The 23,854-nt window shown below is 39.3% G+C and overlaps 1 protein-coding gene across 3 annotated transcripts; it reads left to right on the top strand.

Annotated features, from left to right (window-relative positions):
• Positions 1–1,125: 1,125 nt before the first annotated feature.
• On the top strand, positions 1,126–19,399 carry LOC133623056 (anaphase-promoting complex subunit 7). Of its 3 annotated transcripts, XM_061985983.1 has the most exons (12): positions 1,126–1,317; positions 5,896–6,082; positions 6,428–6,547; positions 6,933–7,044; positions 9,583–9,736; positions 11,794–11,936; positions 12,786–12,903; positions 14,442–14,638; positions 14,711–14,935; positions 15,007–15,157; positions 18,804–18,989; positions 19,030–19,399. In XM_061985983.1, the coding sequence occupies exons 1-12, from the start codon at positions 1,151–1,153 to the stop codon at positions 19,031–19,033; spliced, it is 1,764 nt and encodes a 587-aa protein (XP_061841967.1). In that variant the 5' UTR covers positions 1,126–1,150; the 3' UTR covers positions 19,034–19,399. The 3 variants fall into 3 exon arrangements, with proteins under 3 accessions (XP_061841967.1, XP_061841966.1, XP_061841968.1); XM_061985982.1 differs by having other exon boundaries at positions 18,804–19,399; XM_061985984.1 differs by lacking the exon at positions 1,126–1,317 and adding an exon at positions 1,632–1,710 and having other exon boundaries at positions 18,804–19,399.
• Positions 19,400–23,854: the final 4,455 nt, after the last annotated feature.

Genomic DNA, 23,854 nt, shown 5'->3' with positions numbered 1-23,854 from the left:
CAAACAAAACTGTGTTTAGATAATTGATACTTCAAACTTGCATAAATAAATCTTAAGGAATATAACCTAACTTGGCTTCTGAGAGCTTCAAAATGTAATGAATAAAATGCTAAAGTTGTTGATAAACAAGCAATTATTTTAATAATTAAATATGGTCATTTTAAATGAATTATATGGTCATTTTAAATGAATTATTATGATAATTAAAATTAATTATTTCAAATATGTTTATTTTAATGTATAATTCTATGGCTGGATGTAATAAGGAGTCAGAAAAAATACAAATAAAAACACAATTAATTTTGATGTTTTTAGCAAAATATAGTAAAAATGTATTTAGTTTTTTTTTTGTAATTAATAAATATATTTATTTTTAGGTAAGATAAACATAATAATACAATTTATCTCTAGTCTGGATGATTTAGTTCTTGTCACCCTGTTGTCCTCCCGTCATAAAAAAAAGGCTGTCCTCACTCAGGTCCGCATGGAGCTGGAGGGGGCGTGGCCTCCAGCTCCGGCTGAAAATCGGGAGATTTTCGGGAGAATATTTGTCCCGGGAGGTTTTCGGGAGAGGCGCTGAATTTCGGGAGTCTCCCGGAAAATTCGGGAGGATTGGCAAGTATGACATACACACACACAATTTTCATTCTCCACTAATCACGCCCACATATGGTGCATTCACAGACGTTGAGGCAAAACATGAACTTTCAAGACTTCAGTCCTGTGTAGGCACTTTTTCAAAATCATTGACGTAAAAAAGAATAAACACAGGTGTGAAGTGAGCATTATTATCCAGAACAAAGTCTGTCTTTGTCTGTTGTAACTTTAATCTCATTAAACGTCTCTTTCTATATTTGGAGGTTTTTCAAAAAGTAAGGCGATACATACTGTCTTCCCCTGGTAACCAGCTACCTATATGAGAAAAAAAAATCCTTTAATAATTGAATTAGTTTTAGGAGAGCGTAACTAGTAGCTATAACAAATTGCCTTTAAAGGTAGTTTGTCCATGATTGTTCGGGAATTACTGAGAGCCAAATGGAGGTTTAATATTTCCAAGTACACGTAAAGGCAACATGTACTATCAAGCGGAAGAGAGGTCCTCGGGCGCCATTTTTAATACGAAAAGTTAGCTAGCTAGCATTAGCTGTGTATGAAGCTGAAACTTTTGAATACCAACACCAACCCGAATAAGGTCTTAATCTTCTATCAACCGAAAATGAACATGGTGGATCATGTACGGGATATGGCCGCGGCGGGTCTCCACTCCAATGTACGGATATTGAGCAGCTTGTTGCTGACGATGAGTAATAACAACCCGTAAGTAAGACATGGGATCCGTCTATTTCCCGGAAGCGTCCCCCCAACACCGTTATGCATCTGATGTTTGCCCGCTGGGATCCGTCTAATTCCTGGAAGTGTCCCTCCTTACACCGTTATGCATCTGATGTTTGCATAAACAATGTTCATCTCTGACAACCTCGGTAAAATATTAACAAACATCACACACGAATAACGACTCGTTAACGTTGGTTTCGTTTGAAAGGTAACCGTATAGCTCTGTGATATAGTCAAGTACGTTTGTGTTACAGCTGCATTATCATCATTATTAAAAATGTGATGCGGGTTTCAAATAGGAGCTCAAATAAGTAGCAATGGCGTGTATTTCCATCTAATAAAGATAGGCTCCAGCCACCCCAAAAGGGACAAGCGGTAGGAAATGGATGGATGGAATTGCATTCATGGTGTGAATGCTCCAAAGCATCTGTCATTGAAGAGATATTTGGAGTGTTGGAAAGACCCATAGCAGAGTACGAGGAGGAACTTTCTAGAACAAAATGCTCCAAAGCATTCACACTTATGGTTTTCTACACCAAAATTAATATATTTATTAAACTTCTTCAGCTTCTTCTTCTTCAGATTTTGGCGTCGCTCTACACTGCAAAAACTGAAATCTAAGTAAGATTAAATATCTCAAATAAGGGTGATCTTTGCTTATTTTCGGTCTGATAAGATAATTCTTCTCACTAAGCAGATTTTATGTTAGAGTGTTTTACTTGTTTTAAGGGTTTTGGTCCTAAATGATCTCAGTAAGATATTACAGCTTGTAGCTGAGATTTGATGACCTATATTGAGTAAAACATGCTTGAAACGGTGGAAGAGGGGTTAGTGCATCTGCCTCACAATACGAAGGTCCTGAGTAGTCTTGGGTTCAATCCCGGGCTCGGGATCTTTCTGTGTGGAGTTTGCATGTTCTCCCCGTGACTGCGTGGGTTCCCTCCGGGTACTCAGGCTTCCTCCCACCTCCAAAGACATGCACCTGGGGATAAGTTGATTGGCAACACTAAATTGGCCCTAGTGTGTGGATGTGAGTGTGAATGTTGTCTGTCTATCTGTGTTGGCCCTGCGATGAGGTGGCGACTTGTCCAGGGTGTACCCCGCCTTCCGCCCGATTGTAGCTGAGATAGGCTCCAGCGCCCCCCGCGACCCCAAATCAAATCAAATCAAATCAAGGGAATAAGCGGTAGAAAATGGATGGATGGATGGATGCTTGAAACTAGAATATCAACTGATGCAAAGCTGTGTCATCAACACTCACAAGTAGGGATGTCCGATAATGGCTTTTTGCCGATATTCCGATATTGTCCAACTCTTTCATTACCGATACCGATATCAACCAATACCGATATCAACCGATATATACAGTCGTGGAATTAACACATTATTATGGCTAATTTGGACAACCAGGTATGGTGAAGATAAGGTACTTTAAAAAAAAATTAATAATATAAAATAAGATGAATAAATTAAAAACATTTTCTTGAATAAAAAAGAAAGTAAAACAATATAAAAACAGTTACATAGAAACTAGTAATTAATGAAAATGAGTAAAATTAACTGTTAAAGGTTAGTACTATTAGTGGACCAGCAGCACGCACAATCATGTGTGCTTACGGACTGTATCCCTTGCAGACTGTATTGATATATATTGATATATAATGTAGGAACCAGAATATTAAAAACAGAAAGAAACAACCCTTTTGTGTGAATGAGTGGGAATGGGGGAGGGAGGTTTTTTGGGTTGGTGCACTAATTGTAAGTGTATCTTGTGTTTTTTATGTTGATTTAATAAAAAAAACAAAAAACCATACCGATAATAAAAAAAAAAAACATACCGATAATTTCCAATATTACATTTTAACGCATTTAAAATCTCTACTCACAAGTATAAAACTACTTTTTCGACGGGAGACATTAAACCCCCCTCCTCCCTCCATGGGAGGGAGGCGAGTTGGGTGCCCGAAACCCCCCGCTGGGAAGCGGATGCCGGTTCACGGTTCCGAAAGGCGAGCGGCATTACCTCCCTGCTTGGCACTCAGCATCAAGGGTTGGATTTGGGGGTTAAATCACCAAAAATGATTCCCGGGCGCGGCCACCGCTGCTGCCCACTGCTCCCCTCACCTCCCAGGGAGTGATCAAGGGTGATGGGTAAAATGCAGAGAATAATTTCGCCACACCTAGTGTGTGTGTGACAATCATTTAAAGTAATAATTTTTTACTTCAGGCATGAAATAAAAAATCATGACTTTGACACAATTGTGTCTCATAGTTAAAACAGATGACAGCCAAATGGACTTTGCGGTTTTATTTTCAATGAAAACATAGAAAGTACGTACTCATATAGTAGTACAGTTGTTATTAGTGAGAATATACTTATTTTAAGGTATTTTTGGGTTCATTGAGGTTAGCTAATTTTACTTGTTTCGGAAAATCTTGACAAGCCAAATTTTCTTGTTCTACTGGCAGATCATTTTGCTTGGTTCAAGTAAAATACCCCTCATTTTTGTATTTTTTTTCTTGTTTTTTGAACACTGACTTTTTGCAGTGTACCTTCCACATTTTTCGTCTTGATTCAAACCGTTCCAACTTCAAACTGGTCAGCCTATTAGGGAATCGCGGTCTTTCCCTTGACAAATTCCAAAGATTCCCAGATTTCGGGTTATTTTTCCCATTCAAAATGAATTGAGACATTTTTTCAAACTTCCACCATTTCCACAATTTTCAACCTATTCAAACTATTCCACCTTCAACATATTCCACCATTCTGGAAACTCAAACTTCCCCTTTCCCAAGTTCCAAAAAATTCCAGGATTTTCCAGAATTCCTGCTTTTCCAAAGCCCTATTTCCACCCTTTTTTCTGGCGACTACTCCTTCCACATTTTTTCAACGCATTTCAACCGTTGCACCGTCAAAACATTCCTGTTAATCAGTACAAAAAACAAAGGGTTTTTTTTAACTGGAAAAATTTCCGGTTTTCCCGAAATTCCAGGAATTCCATAATACCATTTCTCAATTCAACATGTTACTACTTCAACATTTCTCCACCGATTTGAACAATTTCAACACCGACCATTTCAATTCTTTCATACTATTCCATTTTTTTACCATCCATCCATCAATTTTCTACCACTTATTCCCTTCGGGATCGCGGGGGGTGTTGGAGCCTATTTCAGCTACCGGTACAATCGGGCGGAAGGCGGGGTACACCCTGGACAAGTCGCCACCTCATCGCAGGGCCAACACAGATATACAGACAACATTCACACTCACATTCACACGCTAGGGCCAATTTAGTGTTGCCAATCAACCTATCCCCAGGTGCATGTCTTTGGAAGTGGGAGGAAGCCGGAGTACCCGGAGGGAAACCACGCAGTCACGGGGAGGACATGCAAACTCCACACAGAAAGATCCCGAGCGCAGGACTTTTCCCAAAATTCCCAATTTAAAAAAAAATTCTTATAGGTATCAATGGGACATTTTTCAAAGTTTCACAAGTTCCATATTTTTCATCTGATTCAAACTGTTCCAACTTCAAAATATTCAGCCTGTTTAGGAATTGTATGGTCTACTTCAACAATTCTATAAAAGAATTCCCGGATTTCCCCAAATTTATTTTTATTTTCCCCAGTCAAAATTAATTGGCCATTTTTCAAACTTCCACAGTTCCCACATTCTTCAACCCATTCAAACCATTCCACCTGTAACACATTCCACCATTCTGGAAATTCAAACTACCGGTACCCTTTTTCCAATTAAAAAAAAATTCCGGATTTTCCCGAAGTTCCCTAATACCATTTACTACGTCACACTTCTTGACCGATTTAAACAATTCTAACACCAACCAATTCAGCTCATTCAGGACATTCATGCTCCTAATCATTTTCAAAAAATCCCGCTTTTCCCAAAATTCCCAAATTTCCAGGAAGTTCCAATTGAAATGAACGGGACATTTTTCCAAGTTGCACAATTCCCACATTTTTCCACCTATTCAAACCATTCCAACATCAAAACATTCCACTCATCCTGGACATTCAAGCTAACACTTTCCCAAGTTCCAAACCAAATTCCAGTTTTCCTGGAAATTCAAACTCTTCAACATTCAAACCATTTCAGCATTTTAACGATTTCAACATTTAAACAATTTCTACATTCGTCCTACGTTCCATTAGCATTTCAGTTCAGCGTCAGCTCTTCAACATTCAAACCATTCCAACATTCAAACTATTACATTCATTCATACTACATTCTGTCAGCATTTCACTTCAACTTCAGCATTGGAGCGTTCACACGCAATTCCTTCAGGAGTTGCCTCTTCTAGTTGTGTGTGTTGTTGTTTTTTACTGTATAACCTGCTGTTACAATAAGCTGCACTACAGTTCAGTTCTCATTTTTATGACCTCTAAATATGTAATTTAACGTGTGTTGGGTTTTTCTGTACATATATTGTTTATATTATTATCATACTTCTCTGTCTGTTAAACTAGTGATCTTTATATGAAATAAAGATGTTGGAATCTCCCTCATTACTTTACTGTTTACCTGTGTTTTGACTCTAGAGAGCTGTTCTCACCAGCCCAAAAGTACCAACTTTTGGTTTACCATGCTGATGCCATCTTCCACGATAAAGAGTACCGTAATGCTGCCTGTAAATACAGTATGGCACTTCAACAGAAGAAAGTGCTTAGCAAAACATCCAAAGTTCGCACATCTGCTGGTGGAGCTGCAGCTAACCTTCAAGCACAGGTATTTTGCAAGGATATTATATCCTTACCAATGTTTTAATGCTTTTTATGTGGTAGGTCTTTGTGTTGCTTGTCCAAGATTTTACTTTTCCCTGTATGTTTAATGGCTGTCCTGATCTTGCTTGCTGCAAAACAAGTTTACTTTCGGGTACTAATAAAGTAACCTAACCTAACCTAACCTCATACAAATAAATGTGGCGTCCTCTCTTCATGTAGTGTTAACTTGGTTGGGAATCACTTCTGGTACAACACATTTATCTGTCATTTCTGATCATGCGCATGAGAAATTAATCTTTTGGTAGTGTGTCAAGTTTCAAGGCCAATGAAACATTTGCTTTTTTTCCAGAGTTTACCTTCAGAGATCGAAGTAAAGTACAAGATAGCTGAATGTTATACTATCTTGAAACTGGACAAAGATGCCATTGCAGTGCTTGATGGGATCCCGTCCCGGCAGAGGACTCCAAAGGTAGGCTTGTTATAAAGTAATTGTTAGTATGTTGACAGCCCTCCCTCAGACTGGCTTCGTCAAGTCCATATAAGGAGTTGTCAAAATAAACAATAGACTTAATCAAAACCAAATCTAGCCATTTCTTGCACATTAACTTGAGACATGTAGATACATATCTGACCCAGTAAATTTGGCAAGTATTGGACCGATACCAATCCTAGGTATTGGATCAGACCATCCCAAGTACAGATGGGGTACTTAAGCATCTTTCACACCCATATTGAACTGAACTGAAAAAAAATGCTTTTATGTGACAATATTTGCAAATATTTTAAATGTTCTACTATCTCCTAATAGTTGTATATATGTTATAGTTTTTATTTATATATTATTTTTACCTTAGATCAACATGATGTTGGCAAACCTATACAGAAAAGCTGGCCAGGAACGCTCCGCAGTGACAAGCTACAAAGAAGTCCTCCGACAGTGCCCCCTCGCCATGGATGCAATCATTGGTATGCACGGCCACAACACATAATCTCACACAGTGCTGTACGCTTAGCTTTTTCACTAATAGCACCGGTGCTACTAAATGAAAAAAATTAGCAGCACATAATTTTTTTTGTAGCACAGAAACATTTTCGTAGCATTCTGAAATGTCTTAAATATCACAATTTCATTATTAACTAGAGGTGGGAATCTTTGGCCACCTAACGATTCGACTATGATTCAGGAGCTACGATTCATTATTGATGCATCTTTATTTAGTGTATATTGATGCAGTTTTACATTTCTTTTCGTTTCACTAAATAAGCGTTTATCACTTTCAACTTTTAAAAACAGTGCATTTGTAATAAGAAATTCCCATCATATTTATTAAATTCATAGAAATGTTTGCAAAACTGGAACATAAGTGCCCTATTATATAGGAGCTGGTCTGATCTCTCAGTGAGTTGGCGCGCTGCAGTCAGCTAATTTTAAAAACTGTCTGAATTACTTTATTTACAATAAATAAATTGACCTTCGACGTTTACTAAACGATTTTATAATCGTCCATGTCCGAATTGCGATGCATCTAAAAATCGATTATTTCCCCCACCTCTATTATTAACACTCAAACAATGTACACATGTGCCCTCAGGCATATAAACACAATGCCATTATCATAAGTCTTCCTGCAACACTCAATTAGATACAGAGAACATCCCTAAACTGTGCTGGCACTGTCGCTAACACAAGTGTAGGGCGGGCGATATGGATCAAAACTCATATCTCGATATGGTTTAAGCCCACAAACTAACCCATGAATGGAAATATTCATTGACGTTACTAAATATCTCCACCATGCCTTGTTTTTCAATTTTCGGGACTAATGGGGATCCCAAATACACAGAAACAGGTACCAACAAGTAAGAAAATTAGGTTTTGCATAATAAGATCCTAACTTAAGAGGTGATTTGAGATAAGAAAAAAAAAGCCTTGAAAATAATAAAAGAAAAGTGTAACATAATCTCCAATCTTCTTTAAAAAACATTTAGATATGCTCAATTCTTCAGCTAACAAACACACAATAGAACAAAGTTACAGCTCATGTTATTCTATTGTGTTGTATGTGTTTTATGTTCCAAGATTGCACCAAGTAAAATTCCTAATTTTTGAACCCGTTCTCAAACAATGGCAATAACAACTATTCTGATTCTGATTCTGATTCAAAACGTGAAAAAAGTGCCCTTGTTTAAGGAGGACATGTTTAAATGTCAGCAGCAACATGAAAATAATTGACCTTTAACGATGGTGTTTTTATAGGTAAAGTTTATACACACAAATATGTTAGCCAGAAACACCAACCTGCCAGCTGCTTCATGATGCTGTGTGACAGGATTTGTTCTGAATATTACTTTTAAAAAGTCATTAATAATAGTTACTTGTTACTTTAACAAAAATGTGATTAAATTACTAACACAATTACTCTTTAATAAATGTAATTAATTACTAGTGAAATTCATTTGTTACTTAAAAAATAAACTTCAAATATCTGGCATAATGCAGTTGAGATAAGTTTCATATATATATATGACAGCATCAGCGAGTCCACTCAGTAGTCTTGCTTGAACTGTTTTTGTTTGGCTTAGCAAGCTAGTAGCAACAGCTCTTTTGAATCTTAAATAGTAATATTAGTAAATAGATTCCATTGCACCGGTCGCCCAAGGAGCGGGGGTCCCCACATCTGCGGTCCCCTCCAAGGTTTGTCATTGTATCCCATTGGGTGGAGTTTTTTCTTGCCCTGATGTGGGATCTGAGCCGAGGATGTCGTTGTGGCTTGTGCAGCCCTTTCAGACAATTGTGATTAAGGGCTATGTAAATAAAGTTCGATTGATTGATGACTGAGATTGAATGTACTTCCATAGCTGTATATTCTTGTCAACAAACGGGGTATTGTTTGGATGGCAAGTTTGTCACTTCAATTGATTTGTTGTTCAATATTCCCTTTAAACCTCGTATTTACTAGCGTGCAGTGCAGTTTGTGTCAAGTGGTGGTGGAGAAAAATGTTGTCTTTTAATTACTAAGATCTAGTTCCACCCGTGTTGGATCGTGTGTGTGAGCTAGGAGGAGCAGCCGCACTCCTTTCTGTGCATGGCGCAGGAGGGCGGATACACACAGCTCTCAGCGCGAGTGATCAGTCACTTGGTTATGGTTTAAATTGATTTCAAACATGCTGTACAGATGGGCGAAAATTTTACTCAAGTTTTATCAGATTTGGATGAATTTATTTTAGGAGCAAAATGCAATGAAAGGGTTGAAATTACTTCACACATATGTGCGACAGCTTTTTTTTTTTTTTTTAAGTCGCATGCTCTATTTTTAGGCGCATTTGTAAGTAAATGTGTCGCACCGTACAGCACTGTAACTTTCTTGTCTCCCTCACCTCCCCTGTTCATATCTGCCTGTGAGCTTTGTAGCGTGTGCTGACACGATCATCAAAAAGTTTCATCCTCCCTTCGTCTCCTCGTAAAAACACGTTTGTCAGTTATCTGTTCTTGCCTTCCCATAGGACTTTTGTCTCTATCAGTCAAAGGAGCTGAAGTGGCGTCCATGACCATGGATGTCATGCAGAGTGTCCCCAACCTGGACTGGCTCTCTGTTTGGATAAAGGCGTATGCCTTCATACATGCCGGTGATAATCAAAGAGCCATCAACACCATTTGGTAGGCAAACTGTGCTCTATTGGAAACAATTATAGAAATTAGGAATGTCACGGTATGAACATTTCTTATCACGGTTATGGTGACCAAAATGATCACGGTTATCATTATTGTTGCTGTATAAAAGGTACTTACACTGAAATATTTTAACCAAGTTTTATTTAAAAAAATCACAAACGACACATTCAAAATGATTTCCTTTGTAGAAGAAACATTATTGTAGATGTGAACACTGTGTTTCATGTATCTCAAGTAGAAATTGAATGTGCATATGAAAGCAACACAACCATTATAAACAAAATAGGGCAGAATTAAAATGATAACAGATAAATAAAAACAAATGTTCAGAATTATGCAAGATAGCACCTTATGGACAAAAGAGATGAACAAAAACATTACATGTAAGAATTTAGCAAAATGGCACCTGATGGCCATAAGACATAGCTGCACTTTTTGTCTATATAGATAAAAATAGTTAGATCTAGTCTTACATAGGGCTGCATGATTATGGCCAAAGTAATAATCACGATTATTTTGATCAATATTGGAATTACAATTATTAATCACAATTTATTATGTTAGGTAAAACAATGTTGTGGTGGGGTGTGAACGCGACCCCATCATTTAATTTGTAATGTCTAATAAAAAGGCTATAGATAAACGTTATCCATACATTTAAAGACAAAAATGTATTTGCCTTTATCTCTATTTTTACATTTTGATAGAGAAGTGTTTTTTCAAGTTATTTTACTTTTCCTAGTTTTTTTAAAGTTGCAAATGATAAATCAATATTTAGTCAAATGAAAACTGTAAAACTGCATCAATATACATAAATTAAAGATGCATCAATAATCGATTTTTAATCGAATCTTAGCTCCTGAATCGTAATCGAATCTAAGGGGGGCCCACCTCAAATTATTTTACCACCTGGCTACCAGACACCTTCTCCACCGATAAATAGCACCCTTGGTAAGTTGGAAATTGTATTACTGTATTTATTGGCAGGCTTAAATAAATCATATAAATATCAATAATTATCGGCCATACTGCCCAGGCTTAGCTTCTTTTACATCGAAAACGCATTTATGTCGAGCAACTCATCAAGTCCTGGGGCACCATGACATTTTTATTACTAAAAAGTGTCTGCTTAAATTGACGTCGACATACAAGGTTGATGGCTTTTGTCAACATAAAATTTGAGAACTAAAGGGGTAGTAATCAATGAAAAATCAGGCTGTTTATGTCTACATGTGTTGTAGTATAGGTAAATTCATTATCATCACTAAACTGTGTAAAAAAGGACAACAGCAACATAACTATTGTTCTGTTTAGTTACACTGCATTAAAACATGCACACAGTGGCCCACTGTTCAGTGGAAGGCAAGCTTCTAAATAAAAGCATGCCGTATTAACCTGCATTGTACCAAATCAACTAAAAAATGCATTAAAAAAACTAGAAAAGCACTCCGAGAGCACAGACCATCGCCATGTCCTACCTCCCAATAGAAAAAAGTCCTGAATCCAGACGATGATCTGTCCCAAAACAAAAAACTAATTATATTTTTAGACATATAGCCACCCGAAAACGATTAACACATGTATGAGAGTTGTATTGTCATTGTAGTCAAAACATACTACAGAATTACTGCAGCAACTCCGTTAGATAAGAGTATAACATAATAGAAACAGAATCATTTAAATAAAGATTTACACAAATCGAGAAAACATTTAAATAAAGATTTACACAAATCGAGAAAAACTATATCAACAAAGTGAGGTAGGTTTAATAATCCCTTTTGCCTATTCTCCCTGCATGTCTCTGGCCAAAGTCACAAGTAAATGTGCAAGCCATTGCTACATTTGGTTTCTGTTTCAAATGTGTTGCCACCCACTCATGTTGACGTCAGTCAGCCAGTCTGAGAGGCGTCGACAGGTTCCACTGTAGTTAGAATCATCAACAAGCAAATCTATGTGTAAAAAAAAAAAAAAAAAGATGATATTGTGATACTGATGTGCACACAGTTGCTTTACTATTTTTATCTTCCACCATCTTGTCTCAGTTCTCTGGAGAAGAAGTCTTTGTTGCGGGACAACGTGGACCTCCTGGTGAGTCTGGCAGATGTCTACTTCAGGGCAGGTGACACTAAGAACGCCATCCTGAAATTTGAACAAGCCCAGATGCTGGACCCGTATCTCATCAAAGGTACTCCTGGACACAATTCATTCATCGTTTTCTCTCAAATAGTAGCCTCCTCCACGCTAACGCCGAGCCCAGTTACAGGTGAAATTGACCACCGCAGCTCTAAAAAATTCACATAGTTCACAGAACACATTAGGACATACACATTACAGTCATAAACAGATTGTTTACAATAATTAAATATAACGGAAAAAAGAACAATTCCTTACTTTTATCCTTGTGGTTGTTTTGCTTAGTGAAAGTGACGTTACAAAGGAAGGTGAGACTGGCCTATTGGAAGTAGGATGTCTTAATAGAGAGACTACTATGCTGCTTAGTTATCATTGTTCATTTTAAAGGAGCAGATTCTTTCACATGATCAAAGATACCAGCTTCATTCTTGCACAAGACAACTGGTTTAAATCCTTAATCTCCTCAGGTTGTTTGGCAAGAACAATGAGTCAGTCATCTTCACTCTTTTCACTCTTTGTTAATGATGATGTTTATGATGAGCAGGGTATTTATGATGAGCAGAATATTTATGGTTTCTATAAAACAGATAAGTTAATTGTATTTATATAACACTTTTCTGTCGTGTCTTTTCTCAGACTCTCCCCAAATTATAATAGTAGTAACATCACTATGAGCCCGTTGACGTTCTAGAAACATAAGCGGCAACAATTTACTTTTGCGCATCTTTTAAGTGTGCATGACTAGCTCTCTGTGTAGTAAACACTCTAGCTGTGTTTATAAGGGATTATGAAATTATTCGATAGCAAGTGGTACAGCGAGCTCATATTGTCATTACATTCAGATCCAGAATATGTGAAGATAAAGGACAATAATTAATAAAAGTGCTGTTGTGTATGACAGGAATGGATGTCTATGGCTACCTGTTGGCCCGAGAAGGACACCTTGAAGATGTCGAGGTGCTGGGAGGACGACTGTTCAACATCTCGGACCAGCATGCAGAACCTTGGGTGATTTCAGGGTGAGTATGTGAGCACGCAGACAGCTTTTAAACTGAGAATGAATACTTTTACTTTTTGTTTACTCTAAAAAATGTTTTGTGCCACATTTCCTTTCTGCTCTTTGATAGATGAAAGTTTTATATGAAGGCGTGGACATAAAACTGTGCATACGGAAAGTATTCACGGCGCTTCATTTTTCCCCACATTTTGTTATGTTGCAGCCGTATTCCAAAATGGAACAAATTAATTTTTGACCTCAAAATTTAACCCCATAATTACAATGTGAAATGTTTTTTTTGTTTTTTTTATTTTTTAAAAATGTTGCCAATTTAAAAAAAATAAAAAAACAAAAAAATCACATGTACACAAATATTCACAGCCTTTACTCAATACTTTGTTGATGCACCTTTGGCAGAAATTACAGCCTCAAGTCCTTTTGAATACGATGCCACAATCTTGGCACATTTATATTTGGGTAGTTTCTACCATTCCTGTTAGCAGCACCTCTTAAGCTCCATCAGGTTGGATGGGAAGCGTCGATTCACAACCATTTTCTGATTTCTACAGAGATGTTTACCGTATTTTTCGGAGTATGAGTCGCACCGGAGTATAAGTCGCACCTGCCGAAAATGCATAATAAAAAAAGGAAAAAAACATATATAAGTCGCATTGGAAGTCGCATTTTTGGGGGAAATTTATTTGATAAAACCCAACATCAAGAATAGACATATGAAAGGCAATTTAAAATAAATAAAGAATAGTGAACAACAGGCTGAATAAGTGTACAATATATATGACGCATAAATAACCAACTGAGAACGTCCCTGGTATGTTAACGTAACATATTATGGTAAGTCATTCAAATAACTATAACATATAGAACATGCTATACGTTTACCAAACAATCTGTCACTCCTAATCGCTAAATCCCATGAAATCTTATACGTCTAGTCTCTTACGTGAATGAGATAAATAATATTATGTGATATTTTACGGTAATCTGTTAATGATTTCACACACAAGTCGCTCCTGAGTAGAAGTCGCACCCCCTGCCAAACTATGAAAAAAAACTGCGACTTATAGTCCGAAAAATACGGTAATCGGATTCAAGTCTGGAATATACGCGGGCTACTCGAAGACATTTACAGAGTTGTCCTGAAACCATCCATTCGCCGATTTGAAACATTCCAACACCAACCATTTCAACTCATTCAGACCATTCAAGTTTTTTACCATTTTCCCAATAATTCCCGCTTTTCCCGAAATTCCCCAATTTTTTGGAAATTCCCATTCAAATCCATGGGACATATTTCAATGTTCCACAACTCCCACATTTGTCATCTGATTCAAACTGTTCCAACTTCAAAATATTCAGCCTGTTTGGGAATTGTGTGCTCTACTTCAACAATTCTAAAATAAATTCCCGGATTTCAGGTCAACTTCAGCATTGGAGCGTTCACTTGCGATTCTTTCAGAAATTGCCTCATCTAGTTGTACATATTATGCAATTTAATGGACACTCGTAGATTAATATTTACGTTTATGTTTGTGTTGTCAGTTGTCACAGCTTTTACAGCAAGCGCTACTCCAGAGCGCTCTACCTTGGAGCAAAGGCTATTCAGTTGAACAGCAACAGTGTGCAGGCTCTCCTCCTGAAGGGGGCAGCGTTGAGAAACATGGGCCGTGTCCAGGAAGCCATCATCCATTTCCGCGAGGCCATGCGCCTGGCACCATGCAGACTTGACTGCTATGAAGGCAACGTTGGCATCACGGACTTCATCGCCCCTTCAAAGTTCCAAGCAAATATTAACAGCTGTGTCATTCCAGGTCTGATAGACTGCTACCTGGCGTCCAATGGTGTCCGAGAGGCTATGGGGATGGCCAATAACCTCTATAAGACGTTGGGGGCCAACGCACAGACTTTGACCATCCTTGCCACCGTGTGCCTGGAGGACCCTGTGACCCAGGAGAAAGCTAAAACCTTACTGGACAAAGCTTTGGCTCAGAGGCCCGACTACACCAAGGCTGTGGTGAAAAAAGCCGAACTCCTCAGTATGTGCGGCTCTCAACTATACACCCACATGACACACTGTGGTAGTGACCAACATCCTCCTATGGTGCAGGTCGAGAACAGAAGCACGAAGAAGGGATCGCTCTGCTTCGGAAGGCCCTGGCCAATCAGAGTGACTGTGTGCTGCACAGGATGCTGGGAGACTTCCTGGTGGCCGTTAACGATTACCAGGAGGCCATGGATCAGTACAGCATTGCACTTAGGTAACCAAAGAGAACCTGTTTTTTTATGCGTACATCAGGGTGGTCAAACTTGTTCCAATAACTGTCACATACCGAATAGTTAAACCATCTAACCATTTTGATACATTTTACACATTAAAGTCCTGTGGGGAGTGCTCAGAGAGTATGGGGTATCGGACTGTCTGATTGTGGCGGTCCGCTCCCTGTATGATCAGTGTCAGAGCTTGGTACGCATTGCCAGCAGTAAGTCAGACACGTTTCCAGTGAGGAAAGGCTGCCCTTTGTCGCCGATTCTGTTCATAACTTTTATGGACAGAATTTCTAGGCGCAGTCAAGGCGTTGAGTGGATCTGGTTTGGATTAGATCTCTGTATTTGCGGATGATGTGGTCCTGATGGCTTCATCTGGCCAGGATCTTCAGCTCTCACTGGATCGGTTCGCAGCCCAGTGTGAAGCGACTGGGATGAGAATCGGCACCTCCAAGTCCGAGTCCATGGTTCTCGCCCGGAAAAGGGTGGAGTGCCGTCTCCGGGTTGGGGAGGAGACCCTGCCCCAAGTGGAGTAGTTCACGTATCTCACAGTCTTGTTCACGAGTGAGGGAAGAGTGGATCGTGAGATCGACAGGCGGATCAGTGCGGCGTCTTCAGTAATGCGGACGCTGTATCGATCCGTTGTGGTGAAGAAGGAGCTGAGCCGGAAGGCAAAGCTCTCAATTTACCGGTCGATCTACGTTCCCATCCTCACCTATGGTCATGAGCTTTGGGTTATAACCGAAAGGACAAGATCACGGGTACGAGCGGCCGAAATGAGTTTCCGAGATAGGGTGAGAAGCTCTGCCATCCGGGAGGAGCTCAAAGTAAAGCCGCTGCTCCTCCACATGGAGAGGAACCAGATGTGGTTCGGGCATCTGGTCAGGATGCCACCCGAACGCCTCCCTCGGGAGGTTTTTAGGGCACGTCCGACCGGCAAGAGGCCACGGGGAAGACCCAGGACACGTTGGGAAGACTATGTCTCCCGGCTGGCCTGGTAACGCCTCGGGATCCCCCGGGAAGAGCTGGACGAAGTGGCTGGGGAGAGGAAAGTCTGGGCTACTCTGCTCGACCTCGGATAAGCCGAAGAAGATGGATGGATGGATGGAAGATGACAGCCATCGTCTTTTTTGACTAAGTAACCGTGACACATGTGCAAACAAACAAAAGTGGGCCACAAACCGAAAAGCAAAACAAATATATTAAGAATTACAAATTAACTTTGTTCTATCGCTTTCTTTTTGTGTTATCTTTAAATGTCGCAAGACTAAACTGCTTGTGAGAAAGGGGGCAGCTGATCCTTGAGACATGTTAGTCTACAAAAGTATTCAATAAGACCAGAAAATGTCGCTAGATTTGTTGTTTTGGTGAATTTACAAAACTGAAATACAAAAGAATGCCATTGTAAGTTATCAAGTTAATATTACTTACACAGACACTTGCATGACCGTGAATTGATTAACGTGGACCCCGACTTAAAGAAGTTGAAAAACTTCTTCGGGTGTTACCATTTAGTGGTCAGTTGTACGGAATATGTACTGTACTGTGCAATCTACTAATACAAGTTTCAATCAATCAATCAATTGCAAACATGTTAGCATATTCGCTAATGTTAACCACGCTAGTTTGATTACATTACGATAGCGTGTACAAATATGCATGAAACACTCCTACAGACATCTCACATGGGACGATTTAGTGTGAATTGTTTTAGCAAACCTTGCTTGGAGTTATGAAGAATGGTTTTGAGCAGAAAAACTGTGGACAAATACACTTCCCATTGAGGGCACGGAACAGGAAGTACATTTTCCACCTGCAATGAGCAAACTGGTCCAAAAGATGACGCCATACCAGACAATGACACCATCTCAGTGTCTCTTTGTTTTATGAAAAGTATTTGTTGAATACAAAACATTATGGTCGGTAGCAGAGAAAAATCCATAAATGAACTGAAGTGTTTTATGAGCCGGCGGGGTCAAAGCATGGGGGAAAATACGCTAAGTACTTTTTGAGCACATTCATCAATACCGTAATAATACATATTAATTGAATACATCCTTAAGTGCAAGACAGCCCTAATATTTGATGATATGCAGCGTATGTATGATGTCTCCCTCAGCTGTTATCAGACATTTAGAACTAGAGATGTTCGAAAATGGCTTTTTTGCCGATATCCGATATTCCGATATTGTCCAACTCTTAATTAACGATTCCGATATCAACCGATACAGTCGTGGAATTAATACATTATTATACCTAATTTTGTTGTAATGCCCTGCTGGATGTGTTAAACAATATAACAAGCTTTTCCAAAATAAATCAACTCAAGTTATGGAGAAAAAAAATGGCAACATGGCACTGCCATATTTATTATTGAAGTCACAAAGTGCCTTATTATTTTTAACATGCCTCAAAACAGCAGCTTGGAATTTGGGACATGCTCTCTCATAGAGAGCATTAGGAGGTTGAGGTGGGCGGGTTTGGGGAGGGGCAGGGGGTGTACCGTATTTTTTGGAGTATAAGTCGCTACGGAGTATAAGTCGCACCGGCCAAAAATGCATAATAAAGACGGAAAAAAACATATATAAGTCGCACTGGAGTATAAGTCGCATTTTTGGGGGAAATTTGTTAGATAAAACCCAACAGCAAGAATAGACATTTGAAAGGCAATTTAAAATAAATAAAGAATAGTGAACAACCGGCTGAATAAGTGTACGTTATATGAGGCATAAATAACCAACTGAGAAGGTGCCTGGTATGTTAATGTAACATATTATGGTAAGAGTCATTCAAATAACTATAACATATAGAACATGCTATACGTTTACCAAACAATCTGTCACTCCTAATCGCTAAATCCCATGAAATCTTATACGTCTAGTCTCTTACGTGAATGAGCTAAATAAAATTATTTGATATTTTACGGTAATGTGTTAATAATTTCACACATAAGTCGCTCCTGAGTATAAGTTGCACACCCGGCCAAACTATGAAAAAAACTGTGACTGATAGTCCGGAAAATACGGTATATTGTAGCGTCCCGGAAGAGTTAGTGCTGCAAGGGGTTCTGGGTATTTGTTCTGTTGTGTTTATGTTGTGTTACGGTGCGGATGTTCTCCCGAAATGTGTTTGTCATTCTTGTTTGGTGTGGGTTCACAGTGTGGCGCATATTTGTAACAGTGTTAAAGTTGTTTCTACGGCCACCCTCAGTGTGACCTGTATGGCTGTTGACCAAGTATGAATTGCATTTACTTGTGTGTGTGTGAAAAGCCGTAGATATTATGTGACTGGGCCGGCACGCAGAGGCAGTGCCTTTTAAGGCACGCCCCCAATATTGTTGTCTGGGTGGAAAACGGGAGAAATTCAGGAGAATGGTTACCCTGGGAGATTTTCGGGAGGGACACTGAAATTCGGGTGTCTCCCGGGAAAATCGACAAGTATGACTGGGAGACGCAACTGCTCCGTACTTCTCCCTACGTCCGTGTACCACTCCGTACAGCGCCGTTTTAAAAAGTCATACGTTTTATTTTTTGAAACCGATACCGATAAATTTAAAGCATTTATCGAACCGATAATATCGGCAGTCCGATATTATCGGACATCTCTATTTAGAAGTAATGTTTTATCTTTTATTCCTAGTCTGGACCCCAATGATCAGAAGTCGCTGGAAGGCATGCAGAAGATGGAGAAGGAAGAGAGTCCCACGGACGCCACGGTGGAGCTGGACGGCGATGACATGGAGGGCAGCGGAGAAGACGGCGACCTGGAGGGCAGCGACAGCGAGGCCGCCCAGTGGGCCGACCAGGAACAGTGGTTTGGTATGCAGTGACCCGGGTCGTCTCGGGGCGACCCGGGTCGTCTTGAGGTGAGCCGGGTCGTCTCGGGGTGACCGGGGTCATCTTGAAGTGACAGACTGCAAAGCTTGGTTCCTTCTTGAGCGGGTTCACCTCAGCTTATTTCATTTGGAAATAGAACATCGGTATAAATCTTGTCAGCCCACAAATGAACTTTGAAGCGTTGCTGTGTGAAAGTGAAGGGAACATTGAGCCTATTTATAAACATATTTAACACCCGTTATACATTCTTAATAATCCACATTGTGTTGTCCAGCCAATATTCGACCGCTCTTGATCTCGGTGTTGTCTGTAAAGCGAGTAAATGTCACCTTGGATTGCATAAATGTAAATATTTTTCAAAATGTCCAATTAAAGTCAAATGTTAATGTGTGCAAAGTCCCCACAAAGACAAGTGAAGCATTCATGAAACCTAATTTTATTTACCTGAATCCAAAGTTCATGTGACAAATAGAAGCCTTCTGCTTTACATCTGCTCCATTTTATGGTGCAAAAAAATGGTTTGAAATAGCTCATAAAAGCATTTCCTTAGGAAAGATCAACTGTTGAAGCATATCTAACACTCTAGTCGTTACATTGTCTATTACACAAGGCAGCAGATTTAGCAGACATGCACCAACACAACTACTAAGATGTTCAGGTAAATTGAGGCATTTAAGCTTACTCTTGGCTCTTCATGCTCAAGGATGGAAGGACCAATGAGAACATTTATTCATTCAAAAATCAACGAGCTCGGTCTTTACTGACACGCAGACCTCGTACAGTAAGTGTGCTGGCCCAAAACATTCATGCACACACACACAAATCAAAGCCAACATTTCTGCAAGAAATTTGGAGCAGATTTGAGCCTACATGGTCTTTGCTGGAAAGAGAAAAAGAGAGCGGGAATTAAACAATTGCACTTATCAGCTTATCATAACAAGTACATTCAAAGAACTGAGACAGAAGAACAATCATTTCAATTGAGTCTACCAAGAAAAACACATCGAAATTCTGTTCCCTTGTTTAAAATGCAAACAAATTGTGGTCTTGGAGAAAACACTGACCCCTAACATTTTGGCAGAAAACTGCAAGACTCCGACAGTAGAAAGGGAACTCCATTCCCCTAACTCAAGTCGAGAATGAGTCGCTTATGTGAATCATGTACTCTATTCAATTTTCACAGAGCACAGAAAGCCCCCTTCAACTACCAGTGACTCGGGTACTCTCCTGTAACAGAGTGTGCACTCGCCAATAAAACGTATCTTAGTCCAGTGCGCGTGAATCAGTGAAACCAGTCTGGGTTGAGCAGTTGTGAGTCAGTGAAGCTCAAGCCTTCGAGTACACGTGAGTGAGTGAAACTCAAACATTCGTCCTGAACTCGTCAGTGTAACCGATTTTATTTGAGTACCCCTGAAACAGTAAAACTCAAGTCTTTGTCCAGTACTCTTGAGTACCCGCGAGTTGGTGGATCTCAAGTCTTTGTCGAGTATACTTAAAACAGTGCAACTTAAATCTATCTTGTAATCGTGAGTCAGTGAAACTTGAGCCTTCTTCGAGTGCATGTGAATGAGTGAAACTTAAGTCTTCAAGTACTCGTTAGTGTAAACAGTCTAATTTATTAGAGTGCCTGTGAAACAGTGATACTCAAGTCTTTGTCCTGTACTCGTAAGCCAGAATATTGAATACCCGTGAATCAGTGAAACTCAAGTCCTTGTCGAGTACACGTGAATCAGTGAAACTCAAGTCTTTGTCCTGTACTCATAAGTCCTTGTCGAGTACACGTGAATCAGTGAAACAAGTCCTTGTCGAGTACACGTGAATCAGTGAAACAAGTCTTTGTCGAGTACACGTGATTTAGTGAAACTCAAGTCCTTGTGGAGTACATGTGAATTAGTGAAACTCAAGTCTTTGTCGAGTACACGTGAATCAGTGAAACTCAAGTCTTTGTCCTGTACTCATAAGTCCTTGTCGAGTACACGTGAATCAGTGAAACAAGTCCTTGTCGAGTACACGCGAATCAGTGAAACAAGTCTTTGTCGAGTACACGTGATTTAGTGAAACTCAAGTCCTTGTGGAGTACATGTGAATTAGTGAAACTCAAGTCTTTGTCGAGTACACGTGAATCAGTGAAACTCGAGTACACGTGAATCAGTGAAACTCAAGTCCTTGTCGAGTACACGTGAATCAGTGAAACTCAAGTCTTTGCCGAGTACACATGAATCAGTGAAACTCAAGTCTTTGCCGAGTACACATGAATCAGTGAAACTCGAGTACACGTGAATCAGTCAAACTCAAGTCCTTGTCGAGTACACGTGAATCAGTGAAACTCAAGTCTTTGTCCTGTACTAGTAAGTCAGAATATTGAATACCTGTGAATCAGTGAAACTCAAGTCATTGTCGAGTACACGCGAATCAGTGAAACTCAAGTCATTGTCGAGTACACGTGAATCAGTGAAACTCAAGTCTTTGCCGAGTACACGTGAATCAGTGAAACTCAAGTCTTTGTCGAGTACACGTGAATCAGTGAAACTCAAGTCTTTGTCGAGTACACGTGAATCAGTGAAACTCAAGTCTTTGCCGAGTACACGTGAATCAGTGAAACTCAAGTCCTTGTCGAGTACACATGAATCAGTGAAACAAGTTTTTGTCGAGTACACGTGATTTAGTGAAACTCAAGTCCTTGTCGAGTACACGTTAATCAATGAAACTCAAGTCTTTGTCGAGTACACGTGAAACTCAAGTCTTTGTCGAGTACACGTGAATGTGAATGAGTGAAACTCAAGTCATTCTCGAGTACATGTGAATCAGGATGTTGAATACCTGTGAATCAGTGAAACTCAAGACTTAATCGAGTACTCGTAAGTCAAAATATTGAATACCTGTGAATCAGTGAGACTCAAGTCTTTGTGGAGTACACGTGAATCAGTGAAATTCAAGTCTCAGTCCTGTACTTGTAAGTCAGTGAAACAAGAATCTTGGTCGAGCAGCCGTGAGTCAGTGAAACTTGAGTCTTTGGGGGGGTCTAAGCGAGCGACTGGGTTTTGTGGAGCCTGCAATGCATCTTGGGCAGTAAAGAGAAAGAAGAGTCACACGGGACTAACACTTTTATACAGATGCACTTATGTAACAGATGAACAATGGGTGACACGTTACAAGGTTTACAGTAGAAGTGTTACGTGGACCAGTTAATGGAGACCAGTACCCGTGAGTACCGTTTGGGGGAGAGAAAAAAAAAAGCCACTAGTTTTAGGCGACTCGTTCATGACTTGCACATCCATGTCGGCATTTTAAAACAAACTGGCAACAAATAAGTTTTAATTTGGAAAAACAAAACCCAAGCTATTGAAATATAAGAAGTGGTTGGCATGACGATGCGATCACACCAAGATGGACAAGTTGGCATGCAGGGTCAAGGTGTGGTCACACTGCAACACACACACACACACTCACACTCACACAAGGCCTTGAAGGAAACAACCTACAAAAATAAAAGCTCAAAGCACTCGCTGGTATTATGAATAATGTGCGCAGAAAGCCTAAGAGCTTATGGCCAATAAAATAGAGAAGGACGATGAAAGCTATCAGTCCTACTTTTGTGTGCTGTTATATACACATTTACACATTCCAATGACGTCAGCTGTCCATGTGAAGTATCATATACAGTATGTTCAAGTAGTGTGTGCACATTTTTACATTACAGTAGAAACAGAAAAAAATAAAAACAAAAGTGCAATGGGATGCACGCACAGTCCTCGTCGCACTAACATGACACCTGGAAGAAGGCTTTGGGAAATTCCTCCAGAGCAAGGATGTCCAAAGTCTTGTTAAAAATTTAATCCATGCATTTAAAAAAACAATTTTTTTTACCACTTGTCCCGTTTGGGGTGCTGGAGCCTATCCCAGCTGCACACAGGCGAAAGGCGGGGTACACCATGGACAAGTCACCACCTCATCACAAGGCCAACACATAACATTCACACTCACATTATACAATTAAAAAATGTTGATAATTAAACATAAAAATGATGTGAGAGTCACTTAAAATTATAATTTGTTGACTATTAAAACAAACTCATTAAAAATGTACACTGAAAAAATGTTTCGGGCCTACAAAAATATTTATAACCAGAAAAAGTATTAGTTTTTTTTAAATAAATGACATTTGATCTAATTATTTTTTTTCCTCAAAAGCAAATAATTAAGACAAACGTACTGTATTTTTCGGAGTATAAGTCGCACCGGCCGAAAATGCATAATAAAGAAGGAAAAAAACATATATAAGTCACATTTTTGGGGGAAATGTATTTGATAAAAGCCAACACCAAGAATAGACATTTGAAAGGCAATTTAAAATAAATAAAGAATAGTGAACAGGCTGAATAAGTGTACGTTATATGAGGCATTAATAACCAACTGGTATGTTAACGTAACATATTATGGTAAGAGTCATTCAAATAACTATAACATATAGAACATGCTATACGTTTACCAAACAATCTGTCACTCCTAATCGCTAAATCCCATGAAATCTTATACGTCTAGTCTCTTACGTGAATGAGCTAAATAATATTATTTGATATTTTACGCTAATGTGTTAATCATTTCACACATAAGTCGCTCCTGAGTATAAGTCGCACCCAAACTATGAAAAAAACTGCGACTTATAGTCCGAAAAATACGGTAAGTTAAATTTTCCACAAAAGTCCGACAAAAAAGGCACCATTGCAACATTCTTGGTTTGAGGTACCACAAGAAATATTAAGCATCCTCCACTGTGATACCTTGTTTCATGCACTCCCCCCTGCTCTGATGTCTGCAAAAGAAAAATATATCCGTGTTTATCTGTCCCATGGG

This window comes from Nerophis lumbriciformis, linkage group LG12 (genome assembly GCF_033978685.3).
Source record: "Nerophis lumbriciformis linkage group LG12, RoL_Nlum_v2.1, whole genome shotgun sequence".
NCBI lineage: Eukaryota > Metazoa > Chordata > Actinopteri > Syngnathiformes > Syngnathidae > Nerophis > Nerophis lumbriciformis.
Note: the sequence above shows the minus strand (reverse complement) of the source record. Positions and strands in the feature narration are given on the sequence as shown.